Source organism: Dreissena polymorpha, chromosome 2 (genome assembly GCF_020536995.1).
Source record: "Dreissena polymorpha isolate Duluth1 chromosome 2, UMN_Dpol_1.0, whole genome shotgun sequence".
Taxonomy (NCBI): domain Eukaryota; kingdom Metazoa; phylum Mollusca; class Bivalvia; order Myida; family Dreissenidae; genus Dreissena; species Dreissena polymorpha.
This window is the reverse complement of record NC_068356.1, coordinates 90,713,575-90,740,904: the sequence shown is the minus strand read 5'-3', so window position 1 is coordinate 90,740,904 and position 27,330 is coordinate 90,713,575. Positions and strand designations below refer to the sequence as shown.

Here is a 27,330-nt window from a genome sequence, read left to right as displayed (position 1 = left end):
ACGATTTTTATAAATTGAGTTTTATATTTCGGGAGTGCGACTTTAAGTTGTAATATTTTCAAACAGATTTTTAATGATACGGGCATGCATGCAAAATCGTTTCACAAACATAAGCATTGCTCCGGACCAAACTGACGACAGTACTCCCAATTGCGGCTAGGTATGGTTCCGCCGAGTATATTTAAGCTATTGTCAATATTCAGTATGTCTAACAAGTGTTATCTCTTTCAAATAAAACGTCGGCTTCACATAAATTAGATGTCAAGGGAAAAAACTATCATAATAGTATCGCTTATTGTATATATATTTCGTAAAATATTGGGAACAGATTGAAAAGTAGTTTATTAATTATTAGATGAAGGTCGTTTAAAATCTTGTGTGCTTACACATTTATTTCTCACATGAAGTTCAATATCTGAATTGTATTGATCTTTCTTAATTGAAAGACTTGCTGACAATGACTGATGTATATATATCACTACAAATATAACACACGCGATATCGTAATCTCGGATTTCAAACACAATAGAACAGAAACAAAGATCAATACAAGAAGCTAACTGACACAGACTTCTTTACCTGAGTGCTTTACGAAAATAATTTACATTCGTTTGAAATATCAAATTTAAAAACTAGACAGATACACACGTATAATTGTTTGGACCAGTTTCCTTAAAAAAATAAGTTATTATATTAATTTATTTACAAATAAAAACATAAACATACTTAAATACATGTAATTAAAAAAATAAGTTTCTCAAATGTTTTCTTATATTTATTATTACCATAACGTGTAATACTAACGCTTTTAAAACATCATTAACTTCTACAGGCGAAACCGTTATCAAGATGTGTCTGTTTTTCCTGTATGGGTATTTGGTTTTAAAGAATCCGTTTTATTATAAGACATCAGGAAAATCTTATTGTACATTCAGCTTGATGAAAAATGAATTTTAACTATATTCTCAGTTGCAGGCTTTAATTAAACCAGGACGAGTTTAGTTACCCTAAGGCACACATTGAATGTTATTATCTCAACGAAACATCAAAAACAACTCCATAAACTTTACTTGTTGTCAAATACAACCATCTTTTTAAGCAGATATGCATATGCGAAATACGCGCATCACAAGTCGTGACACACTGGTGCTTAGTTTCGTTTATGTTTCAAATGGTTATTTGTTAATTTTAGGAATTTTGTGAACATAACATACTAAATCAGTTTGAATACTCGTAAGGCACCCCGTTACCTAATATTAAAACATGCATTCATTAAATTTAAGGATATTAAAATACACATAAACTGTATTTTTTCAAATAAGTATGTTGTTCTTGTTTTTTAAATATTAGAACATAATATCAAAACAGTTTATCTTAAGAAATAAGTTATTGTTGGCTAACGTATACACGAACACCTGTATGATATTTTTCTGCCAACAATTTCTTAATGTATTATGCATTCTTTTTACACTGTATACCATTTTCTTCGTTACAGTTGAACAGCCTGTTTGAATAATTCATAATATTAGCACATCAGTATTTTATCATTGGGATCGCATCCTTTACACAGCCATTCTCATTTCGCATTAACACTTCATTTTGCTAGGCAGGTTATGCATGAGTTTACAATAGAAAACTTCTAATTGTGCAGGTTCATGGATCAACATGATATTACATTGCTTATGTTATACTCACATCTGTAGTATTGTTTTCTCGAAGTGTTATCTTTATAAAATCATTTATGTAAACATTTTAACTAAACCAATCTGCTTATCACGTGTTTCGTATTTTACGGAATCACTAGCACATTTACATGTCAGGATTTTAAACAAAATTTGATTCTCTAACAATAATTGTTATACATGATAGAAATATTATAATACTTTTTGTAATGTATTACTTGTTCAAATGGCTATACACGTATACTACAAACCCAACCATGAATTTGTTATGCACGCTGTGTTGATATTGTCGATGTTAAATGCATTTTTGTATGTTCCAAAATGCTCGAATGACTTAAAGACAATTTGGGGTTATTATAGTCTATCAAAGACATGTTTAAGACATTCAAAACAGTTGACCGTTTTAGTATTTTAATTTGTGAAACGGTTTCTGCAATTGTTATTTTAATAAAACTAACGAATAAAAGTTGCACTCGCTGCAAATGTAACCTAACAATTAAACTGTTAAATAAAAAGTGGACTTTTGTGGAGAATGTTTCGCCTAATGAAACCGCGTGTACTAGTTTAACACACACATTCGAGCATTGTTTTGATCGACAGTTAGTTTTTAAGGTTGTAACAAGCTTCCGCACTATAGTACAAATAGTACAGATGAGCCTGTATTCAAATGACAATACACTGGCAACAAGGTGACCATGTGATAAGATGGACTTCGATTTTATATAGGACTTTTTATCAAAGCTTGAGCATATATTATAACGTTCATGGGTTGTTGAATGCGTTATATGAGAAAATGACAAGAGGAATGTGGATTTATAATAAATACCCGCAGAAGTATTTAACACAGTTATGCCAAGTGGACTCTCCCACCCTTCTAAATTGGATCAATTTATTTCCAAAATTAGGGATGTCTAATATATTTATTTCTATATTTAGAATATTTCTTACATATATTCCTACAAGCAAACAGCACAGGCATGATGCGACGTCTCATCTGAATCTACGCTGTTTGCCAAGGCCTTTTTCTAGATGCTAGGCATAAATGGGTTAAAATCGACAATTCTGTATTACTAGCTTTTTAAAGTTAATAAATTGAGTAATGCATGTGTTTTGTCAAGGTTTTAATACATGTTCATCCATTGAATATGGGTATTACACTAGGTTTAACAATCAGGAGTCATTTGCTATGGACAAGTTAGAAGTATACAACCCTGTAATGATCGTGATGGTTTTACAAGCTATTATTAGTTATAATATTGTCTAGACTAAACTAAATCATGTTTTAAAATAAGAATATAATCTAAAAAAATGTTATGAACATATATTATGTTGGGATATATTTAAATCAGCCGGGCAAAAACAACTCCTTATACATTTGGATTAATGCTGTATAAACAAGTAAACTAAACACCTTTGTTTATCAATGTTAGTTAAATATTGTTCATAGCGCAAAAGGGATAACATGCAAAATATAAATACACACATAATTAATTAAAAAAAATCGAAGCACGATTTAAATAATCTTGCTCTTCCAATAGAATTAGAAAGATCAACCATTGTTTTTTTGCAACGCCAATTCAGTGGAAGGGAATTCGAAGTGTTTGAATACAAATGAACCATCTGTTTTTTCGTTGCATGTTATTATATTGGTGTATATATTATATATGGAAAAAAATGCCTGATAGATACGGCTTCTTGTACTTACAAATACACTTTTGTTCCAGGTTATTATTGGAACCTTTGCTACTGAAAAAAAACAGTGTACATTGATAATGTTGTTATATTTCGTATGCACGTCGACTTAAATGTTTTAAATACTTAAGTCTTGATAGAACTATCTGGAAAGTAAATGGTTAGCAAAAATAACGTTGTTTATTGTTACCTATATCCGTTTGATCGAAACAAAGTAAGCACAATCCCGATAAGAGAGTAATTTATATCGATAGCAAATGCAAAAAGGAACATATAATATATAGAAGCGGACTTTACCATAGATTTATTTGAAGTATTTTTTTTTGCAAAATGCATAGCAAGTAATTGGGCAAGTTAACTGTTAATAGTTAAAAGTTATGTGATTGTAATGTATTTTGTAAAATTAAATACATTTTAACCAAACGAATGCCACAGTAATAAACGTCTGTTTTTATCATCAACAATAATACAATAAACTTGTTTGAATGTCGCTTGTTTTGTCCAGTATAGCTTAATACTGACACAAATTAAGTATGGTGTAATCCGAATGAAGTCGTTGGTTTAGTCGACGTTTCTTTCTCAGAGATAAGAAACGAGACCAACTTTAATTTATTAGTCTGTTCTTCAATATTTTGGGGAAATTGCGGCGAAGGAAATACAGGGAATACTGTCAACAGCATTAAACATGGCGTCGAAGATTAACATGCTAAATGAAATTTTCATATTGATAAAAAATATGTTGTCGGCTACGGGCTTGGATGAGTGTTTCATTCGTCAAATTACCTTTTAATATAGCTCCATAATATCCATATTTGTTATTTAAATTAAGTTATTTATAAGAGGCCCTTTCGAACTAAACTTTATTTACTGAGCGCAGTTTGATTGTTATAAAGTCATTAATATCAATTATATAAAGCATTGAGCAAATTCATATAATTCTTGAAACCAGCTTCAAAGGGCACGTTTTATTTTAATCTTGTCTGGTATGCATTTTAATTTATGTTATTAAATACACTTAATTTAGTAACCTACATATTTACATAATATTGCTTTTTTGCGATTTGTTTATGCTGATTATTAAATTTAATATAGGTTTCATTAATTACCAAGGTTAAAGGAAAACTTCGCGTATACATATCCCAAATCTTCGACCAGTTCGTTTATTTTTTTTTTCTAATTTGGTAATATATGGACATATTTAACCTATACCGTAGGTCTTGGACAAGTAAAGACACAATTTCTAATGGCAAACTTAAATGAATTTTTACCTAAAGGAACATATCGGATCAAATTGTTTATCAGCAATCCAATGGCACACGCAAGGATAACAAATAAATAAGTTTATTAATAATGATTGAAAATTATACAAACAATTTAAGGTGACATAGCCATAGACTTTAGGGATGTTATGACGTTTAGTAATTGCTTAAAGCCAAACATACAATTATGAAAGTTTATATGAACGAAAACGACGTATATGTAAATATATTTTCGTAAAACTCTTAAGAATTGCATTAAATTAGGGTGACGTTCGAGATCTCTAGGTGCAAATGCAATGCAAAACTGTAGGTGCGCTCCTTTATTCTCAAAAACTTTGACAGAAACTTGCTAAATTTATTACTCTGCCGATTTTAAATAAATGTCATGTGTTTTGTTCGGTATGATGTTTATCAGAAGTATGTTTTCATTGTAAGTGATTAGTTAGTTGATGTTTCCTCATAGGTACGTAACGGTCTCAGAAGGAAAACGTACCTAAATATTCCTCTTTCAAATTTATATCTAGGGTCAAAACGAAGCTTAAAAATATATTGCCAAACTCAGCACTCAGTTTGAAACTGCAATGGACAATACTAAGTTGATTATTATCTTTGCGTCACCTGATCTCTTCGCTAAGTCAATACACTACGTTATCAACGTACTGAAAGTCGTACAGTTGAAACAACATTCCGATACAAGCAACAATTTTTGTCAATTATCGTTAATGGAAATAAAATATCAGAATACATTCGCTTGAATTTTACTTGTTTTCTTCAATTAAGTACGAAAGCGCGTAAGAATTACATGTAATGGATAATTTATGCATAGAACTTCTGGCATAAACCATTTGACCAGTTTGTTGTTTGCACGAAAGAACTTAAAAATGAATTTATGTTACATTTCAACAAATCAAATGAATCATACAAAATATCAAAGCAAATGATAAATGTAAAACGATGAAAGTGTCATTAAAAATCAAGCACAAGGAGACTGCACGTTTAAAACGAGTTGAAGGGCCTTTTTCACATTTTGATAAATTGACAACATTAATAAAAATGTTTCAGATTCGCATATTTTCGTTGAAGTTATGATATTCGAAAGAAAACAGTAATACTTACTATATACCATGCTCTAAAATATACATTATATTCATTTTTGAAGAATTAAAAACCTGAAAATTATAAAGAGTTGAAACGCGAAACGAATAAATAATATGGATAGTTCTGATGTTGTCATTATATTTCGGGATACTATACGGATTGCTTATAATAAGTATAAATGCATCACTTATTGTATGAGCACGGATGGCCGAGTGGTCTACTTTTACTCCAGGGGTCAGTGGTTCGAGACCAGTGTAGCGTTACTTCTCTGTTTATTTCTTTAATTTTATTCTTTGGTTTACTGGAGCTTCAGGGATCCAACGATTAAATATATCAATATAAAGCAATTAAAGAAAAACTTTAGTACATACCAAAATCTGTTAAAAGGCCCCTTTAAGTTAAAGACTTTGCAAACTTTATACAAACTTTAAAATTATTCTTGTCGTTTTGACTGGTCTCATTTCCTAAAACATGTAAATGGTTAATATGGTTAACATAAATTAGCATATAACAATTTTATATAAAAGTGCCATCAATATTGTTTCATATCTTGTAAAACAATAAAATAATATATACACTTGCTAAAACGTCCACACGTGGTTCATAGTCAGGAAATTTTGTTCAATTAAAACGAAAACATTGTTTTACAATCGTTTTCTATCGACATGTATGATAAAATATCGGCATATACACACAAACGAAGATAACACGATTAGAACATGTCTAACGCTTCAATGAAACTATACATAGTGAAATGTGTTTGGGTCTAAACTGTGTAAAACATTAAGGAAAACGTCGATAAAATATTTAATATAATATATAACGAATGTTCTCCCCTCAGATGGTTTATTTATTGTAAATAGATATTACAGATAACAATCGCGTGACAAGGAGGGTTGTAATCATTATGCTGCCTTCAGGAAAACTCCACAGCCTTTATTAGATGTCTTAAAGTTTTCATTTCTTAGCAACTGTTCTCATGGGAGATACAAGCTTTGTAATTTGTGGCAGACCGGTGCTTAGTTGATTGTATGTCAGCTATGATTGGTGGTTTGGGGAATATTTCGGGAATTTCAAAATATTGATGGAATATTGTATCTGTAATAAGTAACACAGTTGTGAGCATAGCGAATATGCGTTGATTTCGGCTCTTTTCTATATTAATTTAAGATTGATCAAATAAATAAATATTATCAAAAATGTTAAAAAAATTCAATTATTTTCCGAAACTTATCATTTACATTAATTTACAACTTTTCCGCCGACTGTGTTTATGCGTATACGAGCCAACCAGGAGATTTGGCAGGAATGATAACGTCATGACGCAACATTTATAAATTAAACAATAACTTATTTCGACGATAAACAGTGAATTGTATCAATCATTTACACTCTTATTTTCCATTGTTTGAATAATTCAATATATAATTTTAATTCACTTGTATTGAACCATCGGAATAAATTAATAGCGGATATCTGTTAGTTTCGCGACATTACCGATTTTAATTCGCGAGAAGTGAGAGAAATTATGTTGATAATTGTTAACATTAGCTTATTAGAAAATATACGACATCATATTATTTAAAAAGATGCAAAAATATAATCCCAGTTTGTTTTCTTGACATACTCGCACTAAATCAATGTATTAAACTGGCCACGCTTGTATTGATGCCACTTCAGCTCGCATGTGTGTGAATCGTACGCTAAGTATGTCTCTTTTCATAAGGACCGCACTGCTTACACACTCATTCCTGTTTTTGACGAAGCTGCTTCAGCGAAGCAGCTCGTCTAAGTTATCAAACCATGAAACATGCGGAAATGACCGATTTAGGATTAAAAATGTATAAATAATCATTGGGACTTGAATTCGTGGTTCAGCGGACCAACGAAAGCCATTAAAAATTCGTACCACACGAAATTTAATGGTTTTTCAGTACCATTGATAAAGGTAAAGGCAGCTTGTTTCCCGTCCTCTTTCAAATTAATCGAGAGTTTCGGGACAGAAACCAGACACAAAACTGCCAGGTGGCACTTCAAACGCTGTGACGCTGGTGCAGTTATTTTTAGATTTGATCGAGAATGTAACCCTAATTTTTTGCATAATTTTTTCGTACCCAAAATTTTCGTACCAATATTTTTTTTCCTACACAAAATTTTCGTACCCACATACACAATTGTGGTGATGTAGATAAACTTAAATTGGTGCTTTTATATCCATCCTCTTCAAAAGCATCGTCACACAAGTACTGTCAGTGCTTTGATTTCATAGTTGCTAAAAAAACATGTGAAGTGTTATTGACCAGGTGGTCGGATCGATATAGTAAAAAATTCGTATTACAATCGTTGTTCATGCTGGTTTTTCAAAATGTTCATCCTTGATCATTGCTTAGCAAAGCATACATGTGTAGCATAAATAACTACAGTTTGATCGCGTTTAACACGTATAATATTTACGGGAACACTCATGCAATTACGAAAGCTAAAACACATATTAATTAACCGGATCTTAAAATTATGATAACGGTTGCAACTACGTATTTTTGTTTTACGTAAATGTTATTTTATTGTGAGTGTATGGAGTTTTATATATAAATTCTATGTTCGTGTTTTTAAGACGGACCTAACCTTCATTAGCATAAAAGTGTAACAATACCCAAGTTCGTTGCTAGGTCAAACAATGAAACTGAAGACACGATGCCAAACGTTTGATAGCATGGCTAATAAAACAAGAGCTGTTTCCATCGGAAGACATGCCCCCGAAAACGCTTTTTTTTCAAAACCTAAACGCAGATTTCGAAACCTAAACGCGGACCCTACGTTCATTGTCAAGGTCACAGAGGTCAAAAGTTGTTGGCTTATCGAAAGGCCTTGTCCATATTCACATGCATACCAAATATGAAGGTTACATCTGAAGCGATATAAAGGTTATGAGCATTTTTCGAAACCTAAACGCAAAAGGGTGACGGACAGACGGACGAACAGACAAACAGACGGACGGACAGTCTGATCACAACACGACCCTATTGGGGGCATAAACATTGAAGGAGAACGTTTTTGATAGAGTGATTATTTGATCAACGTTTCGAATAGCTTTTATTACTTTCCCCGTTGGCGTTATTAACGAATAGACGAAACAGGCCATTGGATAGTAGATACAAAAATAAAAAATATATACAATTATTTAAACGGGAATATGCTTCCAAGTGGTAGAGTAAGTAAGCAAAACAACACAGTTTATTGTAAAAATATTTTTTTCGTTGGGGGGGGGGGGCATTTCTGGTCGATACGCTTTACAAATTTGGTGATACAATACGCTGACATAAGATACCGTTCCATTCCATGTTCGCCGTATGTCTCAGTTGAGGTGTTAAGCTCAACAATTGATTTCTTAAGATTAAAAGATATGAAATCAGTATGAAAAGTCGTTTGTCTGAATAATGTGAATGTATAACAAGTCATGAAGTAATATGTGTAATTCGTCTTTCTTCTGTTTTAATCATATCCGTAAATCCACTTATAGCAATTAAGTATATACTACAAGTTAAACGGATAGTGGTGCCATTTATTTGAGTATATATTGTTAAACCTCCAATACTACGACGTTAAAATGTTAAGTAAGTGCGATGAGCATTCCGTAAAAAGACCTGTGCACTGAACATTCTTGGTGTTTCTCGTTTAATAAATGTAACTTTTGATTGCCATTGGTGATTTGAAGGCGTTTGAAACAGAACAATGATAACAGCTTTTTAAAATAAAACAATCTGCAGAAGCAACTAATTTTTTATCTCGATTGCCAGCGGTGAAATGCCTGCTGTATACTAAAAATTACATGCTTTAAGCACCTTTGAATTAAACATTAAGTCAGTGGCTTTTCGAAGGAAAAATAATATTCAATATGAGAACGCAACACTATTTGGTTTGCCGTTTTGCTTAATTCAACCCCGCATTGGTAGCATATGCGGAACATTTTTAGGCATTCGTTTAAACGTCGCTTTTGGTTATAGTATATGTCACGAAATTCGTTTGTTAATCTAATACGCTTAGAGAATATGCAATACTGAGTTTTGTAACAAAGATGAAAGCATTTATTATATTTTACCTCACTATATCAAAAGTAAGTATGTTAAGAAATTTGATAATCTACGCAACAGATGAATGAATGAGGATCGATTGAATTCATAATTATGAGATATCGAACTATTGTTTGATCGTAGCTTTAAATTCCCTATTGGTTACTAGTATTCCCCACATAAGAAAACAAAAGAAGCAAACACATATTGTAAAACGCAATTGTAAAAAATAAGAACAAATGTCGTATTTCTATCTGCAGATGGACCAGAATTCCAGGGTGCTGCAAATAGCGCCGACGATCAACCACCAATGTGAGGGGATGCATCGGATCCTCAGTCGCTACAACTGGACGGATTTTGCAATCGTCACGACGAAGATCACCAGCAATGATGACTTCATCTCTTGCATGCGCAGCATGGTTACCCGAACAAGTGTGACGCAGGGTTACACTACGACCGCACAGTAAGTATTCATTTAACTAATATACGACGATATGGATCAGTTCATAACAAAAATAAAATATATATTTACCGTGCGCTTTAATCTATGAATCCACTTGCATTTGTAAAAAAAAACTTGGTAAAATGTCATGATACGTCATTTTATTTTATGCTTTCCGGTGGTTCATAGAGAAATATCAGTGAATTAAAACTGATAATTTCACTGTTCAAACAATGAAAATTATCAGTGTAAATTATAAATAACTGTGAAATGACGTCATTTTTTTGACGAAATGACTTCATTATTTCAGCGAAATTATTTAGTTAAACTCTTAAACAATGAATATAAACTGTGAAAAAAGCATAGTAAAAGAAAGCATAAAATAAAACGAAAATTTGTTGGATTTGGTTGAATATCGATTTTAATTCACTCGTGCTCATAGAAAAAAAATAAAAAATTCTATGATCACTCGTGAATTAAAATCGATAATCCACCGAATCCAACAAATATCCTCTATATAAACAGTTTTGTTCTTCAGGGGCAACTTTCATTGTGAAAGTCAATCATTACCTTGGTTTTATTCATTTTTTTAAAATAAAGTATATGCAACACTTATATAAATATATTGTACATTCCACAATAAGGAAGTGTGTTTCGTATAAATGTACCTTTAGAAAATAGAAAATCATGTTTGTTTTTTCAATAATTTTACTTGTACTGTTAACCTCAAAATTACTTAACACAAGTTATGGATTGCACAAACTAACTTACTTAACATGTTTTCTAGACAAATAACAACGCTGCACGATGGCGTGTTGGCAGATTACCATTTCCAAAGCACATTTATTAAGCAGCACGCTGTTAAATTAATAGTAACACCATTTGTTCGCGGATATTTAAATGACAGTCGACAGGAAGGAAATTAACTAGAGCTGCTGTGAAAATCGTCCGTGGTGTAATATTTTAATTAGGCATTTAAGTAATCAACCAAAACACTTCGTGAACATAATCTCTCAAATTTGATCGAAGCTCAACATTGGCTGCTAATTATCTATACTTAAGACAACCATTCCAAATGAGAATGTATTGACAATTAGTTAATAATGCATCATTCGGTACTTAAATCAGTTAAAATGGACTATTTCTTCTACTCAAATTTATCTCGTTATTTTACCAGAAAGTTTGTTTATCCATGTAATAGTGCGTATTATCTATGCCAGCCAATTTAAAGTTGTATAAGGTAATTATGAAACGTTGGTGACGTGACCTATATAGAATAAAACAAACTAGGTTATACAAAGGTGTTTATTGTTGTAAGTCAGTTTTTAATATCAGTTTGTCATAACTTGTACATTACTGATCATTCACATTAACAATCGTATAATTGTCACTCTTGTAGTCATGTAACGGCTTCAATGGCGTGTGATAAGTTAATCTTAGTATATTTTTTTTTATACAATTATAGTTTTACAATGCGTATCCAATGTTAACCCTTCTCAGCAGTGTTTGTTTTCCAAGGTTTAAAACGCTTTAAAAATATTTCATTATTTACAATTAAACAATAAACGCATATTTGACAAAATCCTTATCCGTGCAAAAGAACCTTTCAACAATTTAGTATACGTATGCTACCATGTCTTGCTTATTTACTCTGCAATTTCGGCGTATAATCGATCAACGTTGCTAAGTAGGACCGCTCACAATAGATTACCTTGTATAAAGCAGATGTGAACCTCAGGAGACAGCATAAATTTAATTTACAAGAGAAAACAGACGCAGAAGCGATTTATATCGGAATAAACGATACTGTCAGATGCATATAATCTGGTATCTGATGGAAAGCACAGACAAAGCATGTCTGTCGAATTGTCGTTATTTAAAAGTTGTTGAGAAGTGAAAATATAGGAGCGAGCATTTGGAAATGAAATTTTTTATTTTGAAGAACGTACGTTCCGTGATTTCTTTTGGATAAATAAGACATTGGGACGCACAATAAACCAGTATAGATTACAATTCGTTTAATTACACCTTAGCTGAATATATCATCCCCGAGATGGTTATAAATAGCTTATGCCTGATTGAATGCTTAACTGGCTTTTCACCGAATCACCCGAACTTTATTTCTCAATTGCCGTCGGCGTAATTCGCGTAATTCTATTATTAAGGAAAATCTTCATTCACTGTTTCTTATACAAGTTTTTAAAATCTTACATAAATTCGGGGTTATTGTTAAGGTCACTTACACAGATCCATAACTCTGACCCACTTCTTGACATAATTATGTCTATTTTATGTAATAACAAAAATACATGTTACCCCGTGCATGCAACTACTCATCTATTTATCTACTCACGATACAGAATTGAAATACACCTACTGTATGTATTAACAACAGCTAACGATTACCGGATTTCCCCCATTGTGATCTTATAGAAGCCTAGTTATGGTTGTGTGCGAGACTAGTGTACAATAAGTTGTGCGTGTAAAACCTATATATTTCGTTAACAATCGAAGATATTCGTTTGAAATTGCATTTACATTTGAAAATATTCATGATCAGTCTCATACACAAGCCCTATAACTCTGTCCTGAAATTAGGCAGATTCATGACCCTTTTAGTACCTTTCATATAACGTTATCATGTGCCTGTAACAACTCCTATCTCTTGCTGACATGTAGACCGAGGATCGGTTTGCACTGTTTCCCCAAATATATATAAAGTGCGCTTTAAATAAGATAAAGTAGAATTAGGTTGTTTGAGTTGAACTATCACATTTTGTCCAAGAACGGGATGGACATGGGACCAATGAGGTGAATGTAACTTTCTTTGTAAATGAAAAATGAAAAGTGTCCGCTAAATAAATTGAGTTCGGATCCATTTATTTGTGCCTGTACTAGTTGAGTAGGTATCTTACATGCTTGCGGATAACGAACGTTTAATTGGGATCAGCGGGATCAAGTTCCCTGTAATCAAATCTAGACAAACATGTTTCCAGTAAATGACTTAAGTTTTAATAGAAAGTGCTTTTCTTTTGTTTAAGGGAAGATATTTTTTACATTGAGATATCGGCTGGAATTACATTTAGAGCCACATGGGTCAAGATCAGTGTTACATCCAATGTGGGTGTGTGATGCACTTGTATGTGTAGATGGCTTATATGCAGATCTTTGTGTAAAGTTAACTTGATTCAGTAACAAACGGTCACCCAAAAAGTACGAAACCGAAATTTCGCAATCTTAAGTACCATTTTTCTTACGTGTTTTCCTCTTTGAGGTTATAACTTTAGACAGGTCAATATTTTTCAAATTTATTTTATTGATTGCTTTGACAAATGCGTTGTTTTTCTGATTTTGAAATGTACGTGCAAAGTCGGCCTTCCAACGGAATGTTTACATTTTTCCATAGTATGTTTCGTCTATTGATGGATTTTTTGTTTGTGTTTTTTTTCCCATGGAATTTATCCGCCCTATTCCTGAATGGTAAAATAAATCCAATTGAATGTTCGATTTTTTTTAAAGGTTTGTTTATGCTTAATTTACCTATAACTTAAAATTTTTTTTTTTCCTGCACAAAATAAGCATACAGTCAACAAATGCGAAAAAGACAAGCTTGATAAATTTCAGAGATCCCATAGGCTTTTTCCCCATCAGAAAATTTGGAAGAAAAATATTAACAAAAACATATGGGAATGTTTTTAACATCTAAAAGGAAACATGCACTTTATTTTGCAGAAGTTAGGTCGTTTAAAATAAATAGTAATTAATTAAGAATCAAATTTGTTAGCATAGTCACGTTTCGTGTTTCAGTTTATAAATATGTGGCTGTGTGTTAACATATAATTTACAAGTACTTCAGTTAGTCAACTTGCAATATGTTATTTAATAAGGCGACTGCCAAAACAACTTGTATTTCACTGTTAATGCGGAAGAATAGTTGAGTTCGTTGTATTTGGAACTGCTCTTGATATATAATTGCATACATCCAGCCCAAATTTTTTGTTATTGTGTTGCATTTCATTTAAGGTATGCACACGCATAGTTTTCTACGCTCGATGGGTAATTATTGTTGAAGAATGTTGCGGATGCACAGAAAGATATATAGATAATTTATATAAGATTTTTTTCAATATTTTACATTGGTTGTAGATAACGATGAAATACCAATATAACCTCTTATCGTCATGGTATCAACAATTGTACGAATGAGAATAATGTTAGGGTGCTTTGCAGAAAATAAAAAATAGCAACGTAGTAAAAGATTTGCGGTTTTATTTTGTTTTGCAAGAAATATTATATTATACGCAAGCAATATACAAACTATTTAGTTTTATCGTTGCAGGTTTACTGTGCTGGCGACAGTTAAACTAGAGCTGCGTGAATTCGTTGACAATAAGGCTACCATACAAGATGGATTGCGGACGATACTACATTCTGTTTCCCGGGTGATAATACTGCACGCTAAGTAAGAACGTCTTACTACCCTACATTATGGCTAAGAAAAAAAGATGGTGTTTACGATATCGATTTTTTTAATTTGCCTTTTCGATAAACGTCTCTTTCGTAAGTCTTACTTAACATTAATATATATTGCTTTCTATTTTCGATAATCATTTTTATCAATTACAGAGAAACCTAAACCCAGTATACATAACTATAAATATATATACGGATATTCCAAGAATATGTTCCAGTTAAAATACACAACACTATGATCCCTTCGTGTTTTACGCCTCCATGTTCTGGTTAAAATAAATTATATTCTAACAACTCAATGTTTATCGGCATGGCATGCGACTTAAACCGGTGGCACGGAATTTGCGAATAAATAACGGTCGTGTGCCCTCGTCAAATTTGCTTATTAATCTCTTTCTTGTTGTGAAACTAACTTCTACAGCTCTCCCAAAATCCACGGTGGTCGTGGTCTTCTTTTAGGATAATAACGCGCAGTAAACTACTTATGTACTCTTATTAAAGCATATTAAGAATTTGACATGGGGATTTGAGAACATCACATGTCAATGCAGTTTTAATATGCACCCCCACCCTTCCGTAGGGTGCCATATAACGGTCGGGCTGTCCGCCCGTCTGTCATTGATTTTTGGCGAAGATTTGGTGCTTGTTTCAATTTCAGAAGTCATTTTTACAAAGTAATCATGTGTCTGTGTACATTACACACAATAATGAAGCATAATTATATCTGTTAAATAGACGTTTTAAAGTAAGTTGAATTTTCTTTGACAAATGCTGGTTTATATATAATGTAGTGTTCTACTGTATAATATTATCATATTATAGAAAACTATACGTCAGCTTGAACCCTACGCGGACAAACTACATAAAATATACATGAAAAACAGAGCAGTACCAATTACATAGCTTTAGACATCTTGCAAAATGTGTTTTAATAATTTTAGTTGTAATGCTATGAGGTTAAATCTTATTTACACTTACATGTTTCATGAGAATTGCTGGGCCAAGTGTGAGATTGAGCGCTCTGAAACCAGTTTACCCCCCCCCCCCAGTGCTTTACATTGACCGTTCCTAGACGGTGACCCCAGCTTTATTTTTCTATGTGTGTATGTTATTTCGTATTGTGCTTTTTCGTACTGTTTCGGCGATTGGTCACTTTCCTTAAATAAAGGGGCAACATATTTATATAATAAGAATGCAACACTTCTCCAGCAGCCGGAGTTCCACTTTTTTTTATTTTGGACTTTGTTTCTTCTTGTTAGTTTTTTGTTGTTGTTTAATTGGCTCGGAGCGACGTCACACACATACAAACTTTTACCGTCGCCATAAGGAAAGTGTTGAAGAATAAATGGACAAGTGCTATACAATAAGCTTTCCGGGGTCAAGGATTTGATGAACCTGTTAAGCGCTGAAGGCCAAAAAATGGCAAAGATTGTGATCAAAAATGATATTTTGTTTAAAATGCCATGTATATGTAGATGTAATCTGTTTAACTAAACCTATTGGTTTACCGTTCAATAGGTCAGAAGAAGCTTTGGACATCATGGACGTTGCCAAGGAGATGGGGCTGACCGGTCAGAACTATATGTGGCTGCTGACGTCCGCCAGTATGGGCGAACACATCGGCAGAAGTACCAAATTTCCACTTGGTTTATTGGGTGTGTATTGTATATATTATTCTAAATTGGGTGAAATAATGACATTTGTACTCTCATTTTAAGTGTACGGAAATAATGATGTTCATAAAAACACAAATAAAACAATGACTCGTTAGTTGTATCGGAAGTATGTCACTGTAACCTGTTTTTTAGAGGTTTGACTTTGTTGAATATAAGCTTAGAATTTTTTTTTAAATTTAAATTACGTGTTGGAATCACTGCGGTCGACACATAATACATGTAAATGTGTACATTATCAGCTTAAAAACAGCGTTAAACCAAAATTTCCATAGACTAAGCCACACTTAGCTGATTGGCATATTTAAATTGTAGCTTGAGCTATCATTTTTCTAAGTAATGTTATGGGTACAGTATTATTATATTCCAGTTTTGCTTGGGTTAATAGCATTTGAAAGCTTTGATCAATACATTGTTAATATTTTCACAAAATCATTGACTTATCATTGAGTAACGCACCATAATCAAGACGTCTAGCATAATAATCATTATTCAAATCCCACTTTGGACGCCAACTCAGGTATCCTGTACAACAACTCGCAAGAGGTCATAGAGACGGCTATAGAGACATCAGTAAAGTTGTGGGCTCTAGGATTGGAGGCATTGGCCAAGCAGGACCTCTTTCTCGACCAGACCCGGATGTACCCTGAGAATACGTGCGCGACTTCACGGCTTACGTTTTGGAGGGACGGTGATCGTCTATACAGGTAAAAAGATATAATAACTACCAAAATCAGATGCGTATCTGTTTTAATTCTTGTTTGAAAAAAACGGGTGGATCTAACATCCAAATTAACATAAAATGTTTTATCATTTACATAGCCAGTAGTTGTTTAGCAATAGCAGTATAAATAATTGTTTTTGCGTTTAACCATTGATACTAAAGAATATTTGTATAACATACTGAAAACCCCCATATGCGCTGATTTTGAGAAGTTTGTGATTGAATAACAATTTATCTAAATTAAATGACCTGATATCTAACATTATATTTGTCATATAGGGCGATTAAAGGAATAACCTTAGAGAACCCACCCGTGTCATTCACTGATAATGGTATCATCGAGAACGTGGCGTTGAAGATTTATAACAGCCGGCCGCTTTCTAACTCTCACTCTCTGGCAAAATTGGGCTCCAATAAATGGATAGAGGTAACAAACCATAGTCGTTTGGTTTAGTAGTCACATTGTATATCGTACAACCATAAGCCCTGGTGGCAAAGTTAGCTAAAATAAATAATATAGTCATTTGGATGTTTTTTTATATTCTTTAAATAGTTAAACAGAAATGCGCACACGTTTTACTTTGTATTGATCAAAACAAATGTCCATACATACATGTACATTTTAGGATCAGATGAGTGTGTTCTCACCATATACTAGCCAATAACGTAATCGCACAATAAGCCTATATGTATTTGTAGTATTTGTATGAGGTTGTATATACATTTGTAAGAAGCGCCTTTGCGTTTTTGCTAAAAAATATATATCTTCGCAGTATCCATGCCAATGTATGTGTTGACCTTAAATGAATTATCGCGCATTTCTCTCAAATGGATTGGCAGGTTGGCGACATTGTACCAAAAAAGAATGGAGATAAGTCTGAGATGACGCTTGAAATGAACGAAGTGGTGTGGCCAGGGGGAGCAGTGTCACCGCCAAAGGGACGACCGGAAAAGCGCTTCTTTCGGATTGTGACTTTAAAAGAGGAGCCTTACATAATGTACGTTCCACCTGACGCGGAGACTGGCAAGTGTACCGGTTATTCAGTACCCTGTAAATTGAACCAGAAAAAGCCGGATGATCCAGAACAATAGTAAGACATGTTTTGGTTCTATATTTGACTTTTAATATCACTGATTAAACCAAAACCAACACACATTACATGTATTTGTATTTGATACTTATGGGCACATATTTTATTTCTTTTTATTAGGTTGTAATAATGAAATTACTATGAAATAACACTATGTTGAATTAAACTAATAACATACAACAGCTAAAAAAGTTATTTAATGCCATGCAAACAGCGTCATTGTTGCATGTATTTGGATTCACAGTCATTGCATTTGGGTATTTTAACAGCATGAATGCTACAATAGACGAGAAGGATGGTATGGTTAACTATTGCTGTACGGGGTTGTGTGTTGACCTGCTCAAGGTGTTTAGTGAAAAGCTCATGTTTGACTATGAACTGTACGAGGTCAGGGACGGCTTATGGGGAATAAAAAACGAGGTAAGTACTCATACGTTTTGCATTAGGTTAACACGAGGTCTGCGATAATCTTTGTGACCCATATGAAAGACATATGTTCTATAGAAACAAATAATGCGGAAGCCATTATTTAGCAAAATGTATATCCAGGTTATCACGGTTATCACCCAACACACATTAAAATATATTAATAATGTTTATAAGCATACCATTATTAATTAAATGTAAACCATGTATTATGAATGCAGAAAGGCGATTGGAATGGGCTCGTTAAAGAGATGCAAGAGAAAAAGGCGGACATGGTAATAACCTCCATCAAGATAACTCACCAGCGCTCCACCGCGATGGATTTCTCCACGCCCTTTCTGGAGACCGGTATCACAATTTTGGTCGCCCTGCGCAAAGGAGCAATATCCGCAACTGCTTTTCTCGGTAACTTTTATTTTAGTTATTTTTATAGTTGTGTATCTGAAGGATTACTATTATTGCCGTGTGTATAACTTTTTTGGTGTGCCATACAATTCGTATTGCGTTATATTGACCGATTAATCTGACTCATTCAGTGTTACATTTATTAATATTTAAATTATATATATATTTACATAATTTTTTTCTAACAGAAGTCTCTTCTTGAAGACCGCTCATATGTATAGTGTTAATATTTATTGTCAAATGATGCTTAAATTGTACAATATTTTGAGTAAGGTTTAGTGTGTTAAAGTTATTTTATCCCCGCTAAATTCCTTAGTTTTCAATATTCCATCATGTTTAGTGAACAAACTCACACGAGTCGGTGCTTTTTAACAAGAACGTAATGTTCGCGGCAATTAGCGCTCCAACAATGAGGCAATACATGATATTCTAACCAGAATTATAAAGCGGCGTTGCTTCGATTTCAATTCCAAAAAACGTGCTAACACAAATTTTCTTAATCGAAACCATTATGTTATTTCGTATTCTTCCAGAAAAGGTTAGCAAAAATCAAAAAGGCTTAAAAATAATGAATAATATATTTAGCTTAAACTTTCTATGTTAAATTGGTACTTTGATGTGGGGTAATGTAGAACTTTTTAAATGAAGCATTATGCTTTGTGAAGCTTAAAGTTTGGTGGCATGTTTAAGACCTGAACAATATTTGTTGTAACACTAATTTCAAGATTAGCAGTTATTAAAAATATTATTATTTATCTGTTACATATGTACATATCTTAATTTGAAGCAAACCTTGATTGGTCGATGCATTTATAAATTTATTTAATTCTGTTTGGAACGTTTGTGTACCCTGTTTACAACTTTACCATAACAGAGCTCTAAGGTTGATTATACTTTTATAAGTTTTACTTTTTTCTGTTTTCAATTGTTATTATAATTGGATTGTCCATCAAGTTAGGTAGAAGCTTCAGATAGTTAAAATTGTTAATACGTCTTACTTATTTCATTTTGACCTTTTTGTGACAGTTATATTTTACATTTCCAATTGCAGAGCCATTCGATATGTCAACATGGTTCTTGGTGATGTTCTTTTCTATCCCTGTCGTTTCCTCCTTTATGTTTATTTCTGAGTGGTACAGCCCCCGTGGCATAATTAACCTTCTGAGTCACGAACCCAGAGGTAGTGTAATTTCTTGCATAGACTGTTATTTATGTTGGTATGCATTATTCAATTATCGGTTTGTGTAGTATCATTTAAGTGCGGCATGTTTCCTTAATTCACTCAGTTATTCAGTGGTTTGCTTCAAAAGTCGTCGTTTCTTTCATCGTGACTTATAATAATCTTTGTATCATTATGTTATGCATGTCTTAGGAAAGATAACATATCCTTATTTTTGTATTTCATTCCATTTAAATTGCATGATTTCGAAGGGTAGTTTTGAGGGAACATGCAACGTTGTCATTGCATCGATGTTTTCGTTTGCATACAGTGTTTATTCTCTGCACTCTGCGTTAAACCATTAATAATCACGAATTTCATAAACGGCTTCCTTACTTGTTTAATCTTTTAGCAAAACATTTATCAGCCCCTCCTTTTTCCTGTGACCTTCTATTACCCTATGTTTTATTTATCGCCATGGATCATGTGACTCGATCAAATATCAATCTCAGCATAGACGGTGTTTGAAAAAAAAGTAAAACAGTTATTGTAAAGATGTCATCCTGCAGTGAGGACACACGAACCAAAATATCTTCTCTGTCTCTTTATTTTATCCCGTCAAACAGGGCGTCGAGACCGAGCCAGCCTTAAATATGTATAACATTATACGATGTTTGCACCTACTTTTCGGTCTTTCAGAACCGTATGATTTTCCCTCCTGGTGCCTCATTCTTGTGTTTAGCGTCCACGCGTCGGGCTCTTCAATCTTTATATTTGAATGGCTAAGTCCGAGTGGCCTGGACAGGGGGAGGCGCTCTTTGCGAGGTAACTGCATGAGGTAATTTAAGGTACTCTATGTTCAACCTTTGGAATCTTCAGAAAAGTATTTAAATGGCCCAAACTACTAAGCAGCATTTCAGCTTTATTGAAAACAAATCTCGACAAAATCGAGTATTTCAATCGCCTTTGGATACACTTTTTTCATGTCATGTTGATTTAAAATCGCTAACACTAAAGTTGAAATGTTTTTATAAGACGTATATAATGAATTATATTGGCGGATAATTACGTCATTACGCAGACCGGTTGATAAAATTGTCATTTAGTGTACAAATATTTTGTAAATCTACTATATATAAAGTAATACGCTTACAGTTGCCAATTACATGTCAATAGAAATGTTTGCCCGATGTATTTCTAGTATATGAATTTTGTTTTATTTGAAATGGTATTGAATGCGTATTGTTTTTTACTAAAACTCAGCATAAACAAACAGTCGGTAATTGCATGCTCATAAAATATAATTATTTGATATTTGTGTACATACATGTGTATGTTTCTTACATCGTACGCAATCTTAACTGTTTTAATGACAGCTATATATGCATTTATAATATAACAGGTATGTAGGTATTAAATATATGTGTATATATGTTGTTTAAGACATATATCATTTTACTTTAAAAACCTTATTGCATGTTTTATTGTCGCCGCCATTTTATGTTTGGTAAATTAATAGTAAAATATGCATGTTAGTTTGTAAAGCATATTTTCTTAGAGAGAATAAAAATATACGATATTCTTACAACCACACGGATTCTTTCAGTAGACGATTTACGACACAGTCAGTAAATATTAAGTTTGTTTTATACTTGCAAGTATCATATCTTAAAAATAAAAAAAATGAATCCGATGTTTAAGCTTATATTCAACTTATCATAAAGTAATAACAGTCATCATGCCTTATATATTTGCAGAACATAAATTCTCATTATTTCGTTCCTTCTGGCTTATCTGGGCCATGCTGTTTGGAGCGTCCGTCTCCACGGATAACCCAAGGGGAATGTCGAGCAGATTTCTGGCAAATGTCTGGGCTCTTTTTGCCCTAGTCTTTCTTGCGAGTTACACTGCAAATTTGGCTGCCTTCATGATCACAATTGACGAATATTACGACCTAAGTGGGATCCAGGACTGGCGTGTATGTATTATATTGACTACGGTTGCGCTATCGAGCGCTGCAAAACGAATGAGGATTTATCGGGGTATTATTTAATAATTTAAACGCTAAACCTGACTGTTAATGCAAGGAATGTGATAATTATAATATTTTGTATGACATGTATTACTATCTAATGAAATGTGTGTAAAGCAGATCGACTTTTGTACATGTTTGCCGCAAATGCAATGCAAATGCGGGGTCATAATGTCCTTAAAAATGTTATATAGTTCTTGATGAAACATTATAAAAATAATTATATTACACTATTTTGTACCGAGCTAGTTTTTTAAGACATGCTAAATTGACTAGTAGGAAAGCTGCTCAGTTAAGGCAAAATATAAACATTATTATATAATAATGGTAAATGAAATTACTTTTTTTAACTTCTACTACATTTTAAGTGTTATTTATTTATGATAGCCACAACAGTAAAAAAGCTCTAACTATGATTTACCAAATTAAAGAATAGCATATATACCATTAAAAACCTTACACACTAAAACTAATTTTTGTAAACAATCATTATTTGTTCAGTTGGCGAACCCGACTGCCGTTACGCCGCATTTTAAGTTTGCAACGCTACCCGGAGGGAGTACGGAGGACAACATACGCATGAAGTACCCGAGGATGCATCGCTATATGCAGAAGTACAACAAGACGTCTGTTGACGCCGGAATCCGCGCTCTTTTAGCAGGGTATGTGTTCAACACTCGTAATGCAGATGGGGTATTATATATAGAGAGAAAAACGTTGAGAACATCGCGCATAGCTGATGAATATCACGTAAGTCAATAGTTCATTTAACTTAGCGAAAATTATCGGATAATTTATTCCATACAATTGTCATAGTAACCTGTCTGAGGATTTTTTGTAAAATTTGGTCAAATTTTAAATAATTTGAAATATAATATGTGTGCATGTCATGCCATTGGTCACGAATGTATACCATTAAATAATAAAAGTATTTCAAGTGTTTAGTGGTAATTTTTTTAAAATCAGCTTCAAGTCACAATCACGTATTAACAAATTGAAATTGTTAGAATAACAACATGTAACACATTACTTATCAATGCTTTAGGTGTACATTATTCGTCTTGGACCAAATAACTATCGCATAATGTCTTGAATATGGATTTAACCCATCAGATAATTGAGCTTGTCATTTTGGTACAAACGTTATTTTGAATTCCAGAATAGTATTGATCAGATCATGTGCTTAGCACTAAGTTAAAAGCCAATGAGATTTTATTGTCATCTCTCCAAACAATACATTTCGTTTACATTTAAAAAGAAAAAGAGAAGACAATACGTTATACCTATGACTTCTCTCTTTCAGAAAACTTTTCCCGCGTAGATCTCTAACAGGTTCCCATTTTAAGGAGCATATAGAAGATCTATGTGTACACCTTATTAACGAAAACACATCTGCGTTTTAAATTTATGAAACCGTGTCCTTCTGTTGTTGCTATTGATTTATGGGTTAAGCTTTACCTTGTTTTTTCTCGCGTCAATACAACTGTAACCATGACCGTTATAATAGCTATATCTGTCGGTAGGGCCAATATCATGCCAGAAAAAAAATAATTTGGAAATCCACGGAAAATATTCAGTCAAAATAGCGCTGGACTGTTGATTTCCTAATCCGACTGGCATTCCTCTTTGGGAACAAATACAGTTTTCACATTTCGAACACATAATGCAAATGAGTATACAAATAAAAACATTTAATACATATAATATGTTTGTAAGGTCGGTGTATTGCTGCAAACTTAATTGTTCATTTAAAGTGGGAAACATATTTGTACTCGCGCAAGAGTTCGTCAACATAATTTAATGTGAGAACTTTGTCTATCTTTAATATCGGAAGCATACCTTATCCTCCATATCAAATTATGTTGCCAGTATTATGTTGATAAAGCGTTAATAATCATGGGCACACAACAGTGTATTTTAAGTTATTATTCCTATTCAGAAAATGGAAAGAAGAGGAAACAGTTAAAACATTGTTTTCATGTGATCTTGTTTTTCAAAACAGAGAAATCCACGCGTTCATTTATGATGCTACGGTACTGGAATACGAATCCGGAAGGGCCAAAGAATGCGATCTCCTCACTGTCGGCAAGTGGTACGCCATGACAGGGTATGGCGTAGGTTTTCCCAAGGGCTCTCTTGTAGTCGGAGAAATTGACAAGATTATTTTGGATCTTCAGAGAAACGGTATGAACACGTATTAGGATTGTTGACGTTTAAACGCCATAATGACACATCTTCGCGGAATGCTTTCTATGCAATCAGATCCCGGTTTAGTGGAAGTAAATAGTGTCTTTGGCATTAACTTGGAATGAACGCAAGGGAGGTGTGGTCCTGTCTGTCAATAGTAAAAATGCATATTTTTGCAAAGCAATTTCATTAAATTATTCAATATTTAAAATTATTTTATACTACATTTTTTTATGTAATTTAAGTTTCATTTATGTTGCTTTTTAATCACTTTAGTCTTTGAAAATCAAAAAGATAAATGTAATTGTTTGTGAAAGAATATCCACTCATAATCCACATGCTTCAACCTGCATCCAACTGGTCATTGTTGATTACTCGATTCGGTTTCATATTATTGTAGTATCACTTGTAAACAAGTGTCCATTTGAACTACCATAATTAGTGTTTGTGTTAACCCATTTATGCCTAGCGTCTAGAAAAAAGGCATTGGCAAACAGCGTAGGCCCAGATGAGACGCTGCATAATGCGGCGTCTCATCAGGGTCTGCGCTGTTTGCCTAAAGGAATTTCTGTAAGAAATATTCTAAATATAAAAATAAATATACTAGACATCCCTTATTTTGGAAATAAATTTAGCCAATTTATAAGGATGGGAAAGTCCACTTGGCATAATTGGGTTCATTTGCATTGTTTTGGTATCATAAAAGTCTACATCTCTGTGTAGGTGAACTGGATCGTCTACAGAAGTTCTGGCTGGCGGGAGCCTGTCATTCAAAGAAGGATAAGAAGAACAAAACAAGCAATAAAATTGGCGTACCGAATTTCACCAGTGCATTCATCTTGCTTGCGTCTGGAGTCACATTGGCCACAGTCTTGATGTTGTTGGAGCATGCGTACTTTAAGTTTGGTCGCCGATGTCTCAAGAAATATGACAAAACAGGCTGTTGTGCACTTGTAAGCCTGGTATGTTTATATTTCACATTTTAAAATCTCAGTACTCGTTTCCCAGGCAAAGTAGCAATCGTTTTTGTTATTTACACTTGCTTACTTAAGATTACTGTTACACCAGATTAAACACCGCTATTAATGTATACTACATTACAATATCGCCGATCAGATGAAGTCTCACTAAATAGAAACTCCATAAGTGAATCATACCCTTCATTTGAAAGAATCTGACACTTATTAGATTTTTTTCGGTAATACATCATAATGTAAACGTTTATTAACGAATTGCGCATTGTTCTGTTTACAACATAATTTTAAAAATGAATTTAAGTTACATATAAACCTGACACCAGCATGCAAAGGACACAAAATGGCATGATTCCTAAATCAGTATTTTATATATTTACATAAAAATGATTTTCGTTCTGCCTGCAGAGTATGGGTAAATCGCTTACATTTGAGCAGTCTGTGATAGATACAATAGACTTTCATAAGCGGCATCGCTGCAAAGACCCGATATGTGAGACGCAACTTTGGAAGGCCAAACATGAGCTGGATCTGGCACTGTTTAGACTACAGCGAATGAAAGATGAATTACTGTACGTTTTATTGATGTCTTTAACCCTTTCAGTGCGGGAACCGAATTTTGAAGGCCTTTGCAAACAGTTTGGATCCAGATGAGACGCCACAAAACGTGGCGTCTCATCTGGATCCAAACTGTTTGCTATTCTGATAGTATTTTTTGAAAAAAAAATCGAAGAAATGCTCATTGTAGAAATTCAGCAGACGACATTTTAGCAGACGATAAATTTCCCAGCATGCAAAGGGTTAACATACTGTGCATCAGCAATCAGCGTTGACCAAAGCGTAAATTATGTTTTTTCGTAGTGGCGCTATGTTTGTAAATACCCAGTATTGTGAAGGCAATTATTCGCTTGTCTAAACTAAAATATAGTAACATGATTTATCTTTGATAATTATTTAATAATATATACACGTACAATAATAAATTGATTATATCGATGGGTAAATTATTATTCGCGTATTCACGATCTTAAACATGTACAATTTGTTATTTCAGTGCTGTTTCAAGTACAGAAAGCACGTTGGGTTTAGTCGCAACACATCACGAAACCAATCATGTAGAACCAAATGGACGATCAATTGTTCTTAGAAATAATTTACAACATGACTCGCAATGTGACACTCCAGACTCGGCTCGAAAAAAATATTTCAATCATGTCAAAAGTGGTCATAACAAAACTTCTGGTAAACATGACAACACAAACCAGGTTTATCCAAGCAAAGTTGTTTCGCTTAGGGATAAAAGTTATTCCGAGGCGGAAAATATCGGTAATTTATCTGATAGTGATAAAAAACGTTTGCATTTCCGTCGCTCACCTAGCTATACAAATGCTATCTCGGTCGAGAGTGACAATCCTGATACCCCTGAGCGGGCGGTGTCAGACGCTCCCAGCGCCCCGCCCCCGATCCAAGTAGAGATAAGCCACAAGCGTTTGCCATCGTATTCTCAAGCGGTTGACATGTCACCAGTGATTGATAAACGAGACGTAGATAAAAGTCCTGCTGCGACAAAGTCAAAATACTTTGAAGGAAAATATTATGTTGGAGTAACCAATCAAAACGACGACAGTGAGTTGTGATTTAGTTCTTCTCAAATGGCATTTTGCATCAACATTCATATTCATAATCAATTGTTCCGAACATTTCAATTTCAGACCCCTTCTATTTTCGTGTATATTATTGAGAGCGTGATATACAAACTGAAAGCCAATGATTATGTTGCGTGTGTGAAGCTTGAAGGTATTTTACGATAATAGCAAATGCCCAGCCAAAATGACACCCTCAGAAATGGGTTTTTACGCAAGAATGTGTCTAATATCGTGGAGTGTGAAAAGAACTGTAAATGTTTTTATTATTTTATTATTGAATGAACGTGTATGGTGACA

General features: G+C 33.4%; 1 protein-coding gene across 1 annotated transcript in view; it reads left to right on the top strand.

The window, feature by feature from the left end:
• The window catches only part of LOC127869896 (glutamate receptor ionotropic, NMDA 2B-like), a 36,738-nt gene extending 9,714 nt beyond the window's left edge, over window positions 1–27,024 (top strand). Inside the window, exons 2-15 of the mRNA XM_052412554.1 lie at window positions 10,062–10,264; window positions 16,235–16,371; window positions 16,910–17,096; window positions 17,393–17,540; window positions 17,954–18,204; window positions 18,474–18,624; window positions 18,852–19,035; window positions 20,894–21,019; window positions 21,952–22,172; window positions 22,728–22,888; window positions 24,229–24,410; window positions 25,137–25,375; window positions 25,796–25,959; window positions 26,682–27,024. Coding sequence (XP_052268514.1) covers window positions 10,062–10,264; window positions 16,235–16,371; window positions 16,910–17,096; window positions 17,393–17,540; window positions 17,954–18,204; window positions 18,474–18,624; window positions 18,852–19,035; window positions 20,894–21,019; window positions 21,952–22,172; window positions 22,728–22,888; window positions 24,229–24,410; window positions 25,137–25,375; window positions 25,796–25,959; window positions 26,682–27,024 — 2,697 coding nt within the window. The remainder of the gene's footprint in view (window positions 1–10,061; window positions 10,265–16,234; window positions 16,372–16,909; window positions 17,097–17,392; window positions 17,541–17,953; window positions 18,205–18,473; window positions 18,625–18,851; window positions 19,036–20,893; window positions 21,020–21,951; window positions 22,173–22,727; window positions 22,889–24,228; window positions 24,411–25,136; window positions 25,376–25,795; window positions 25,960–26,681) is intronic.
• The last annotated feature ends 306 nt before the right edge of the window (window positions 27,025–27,330 follow it).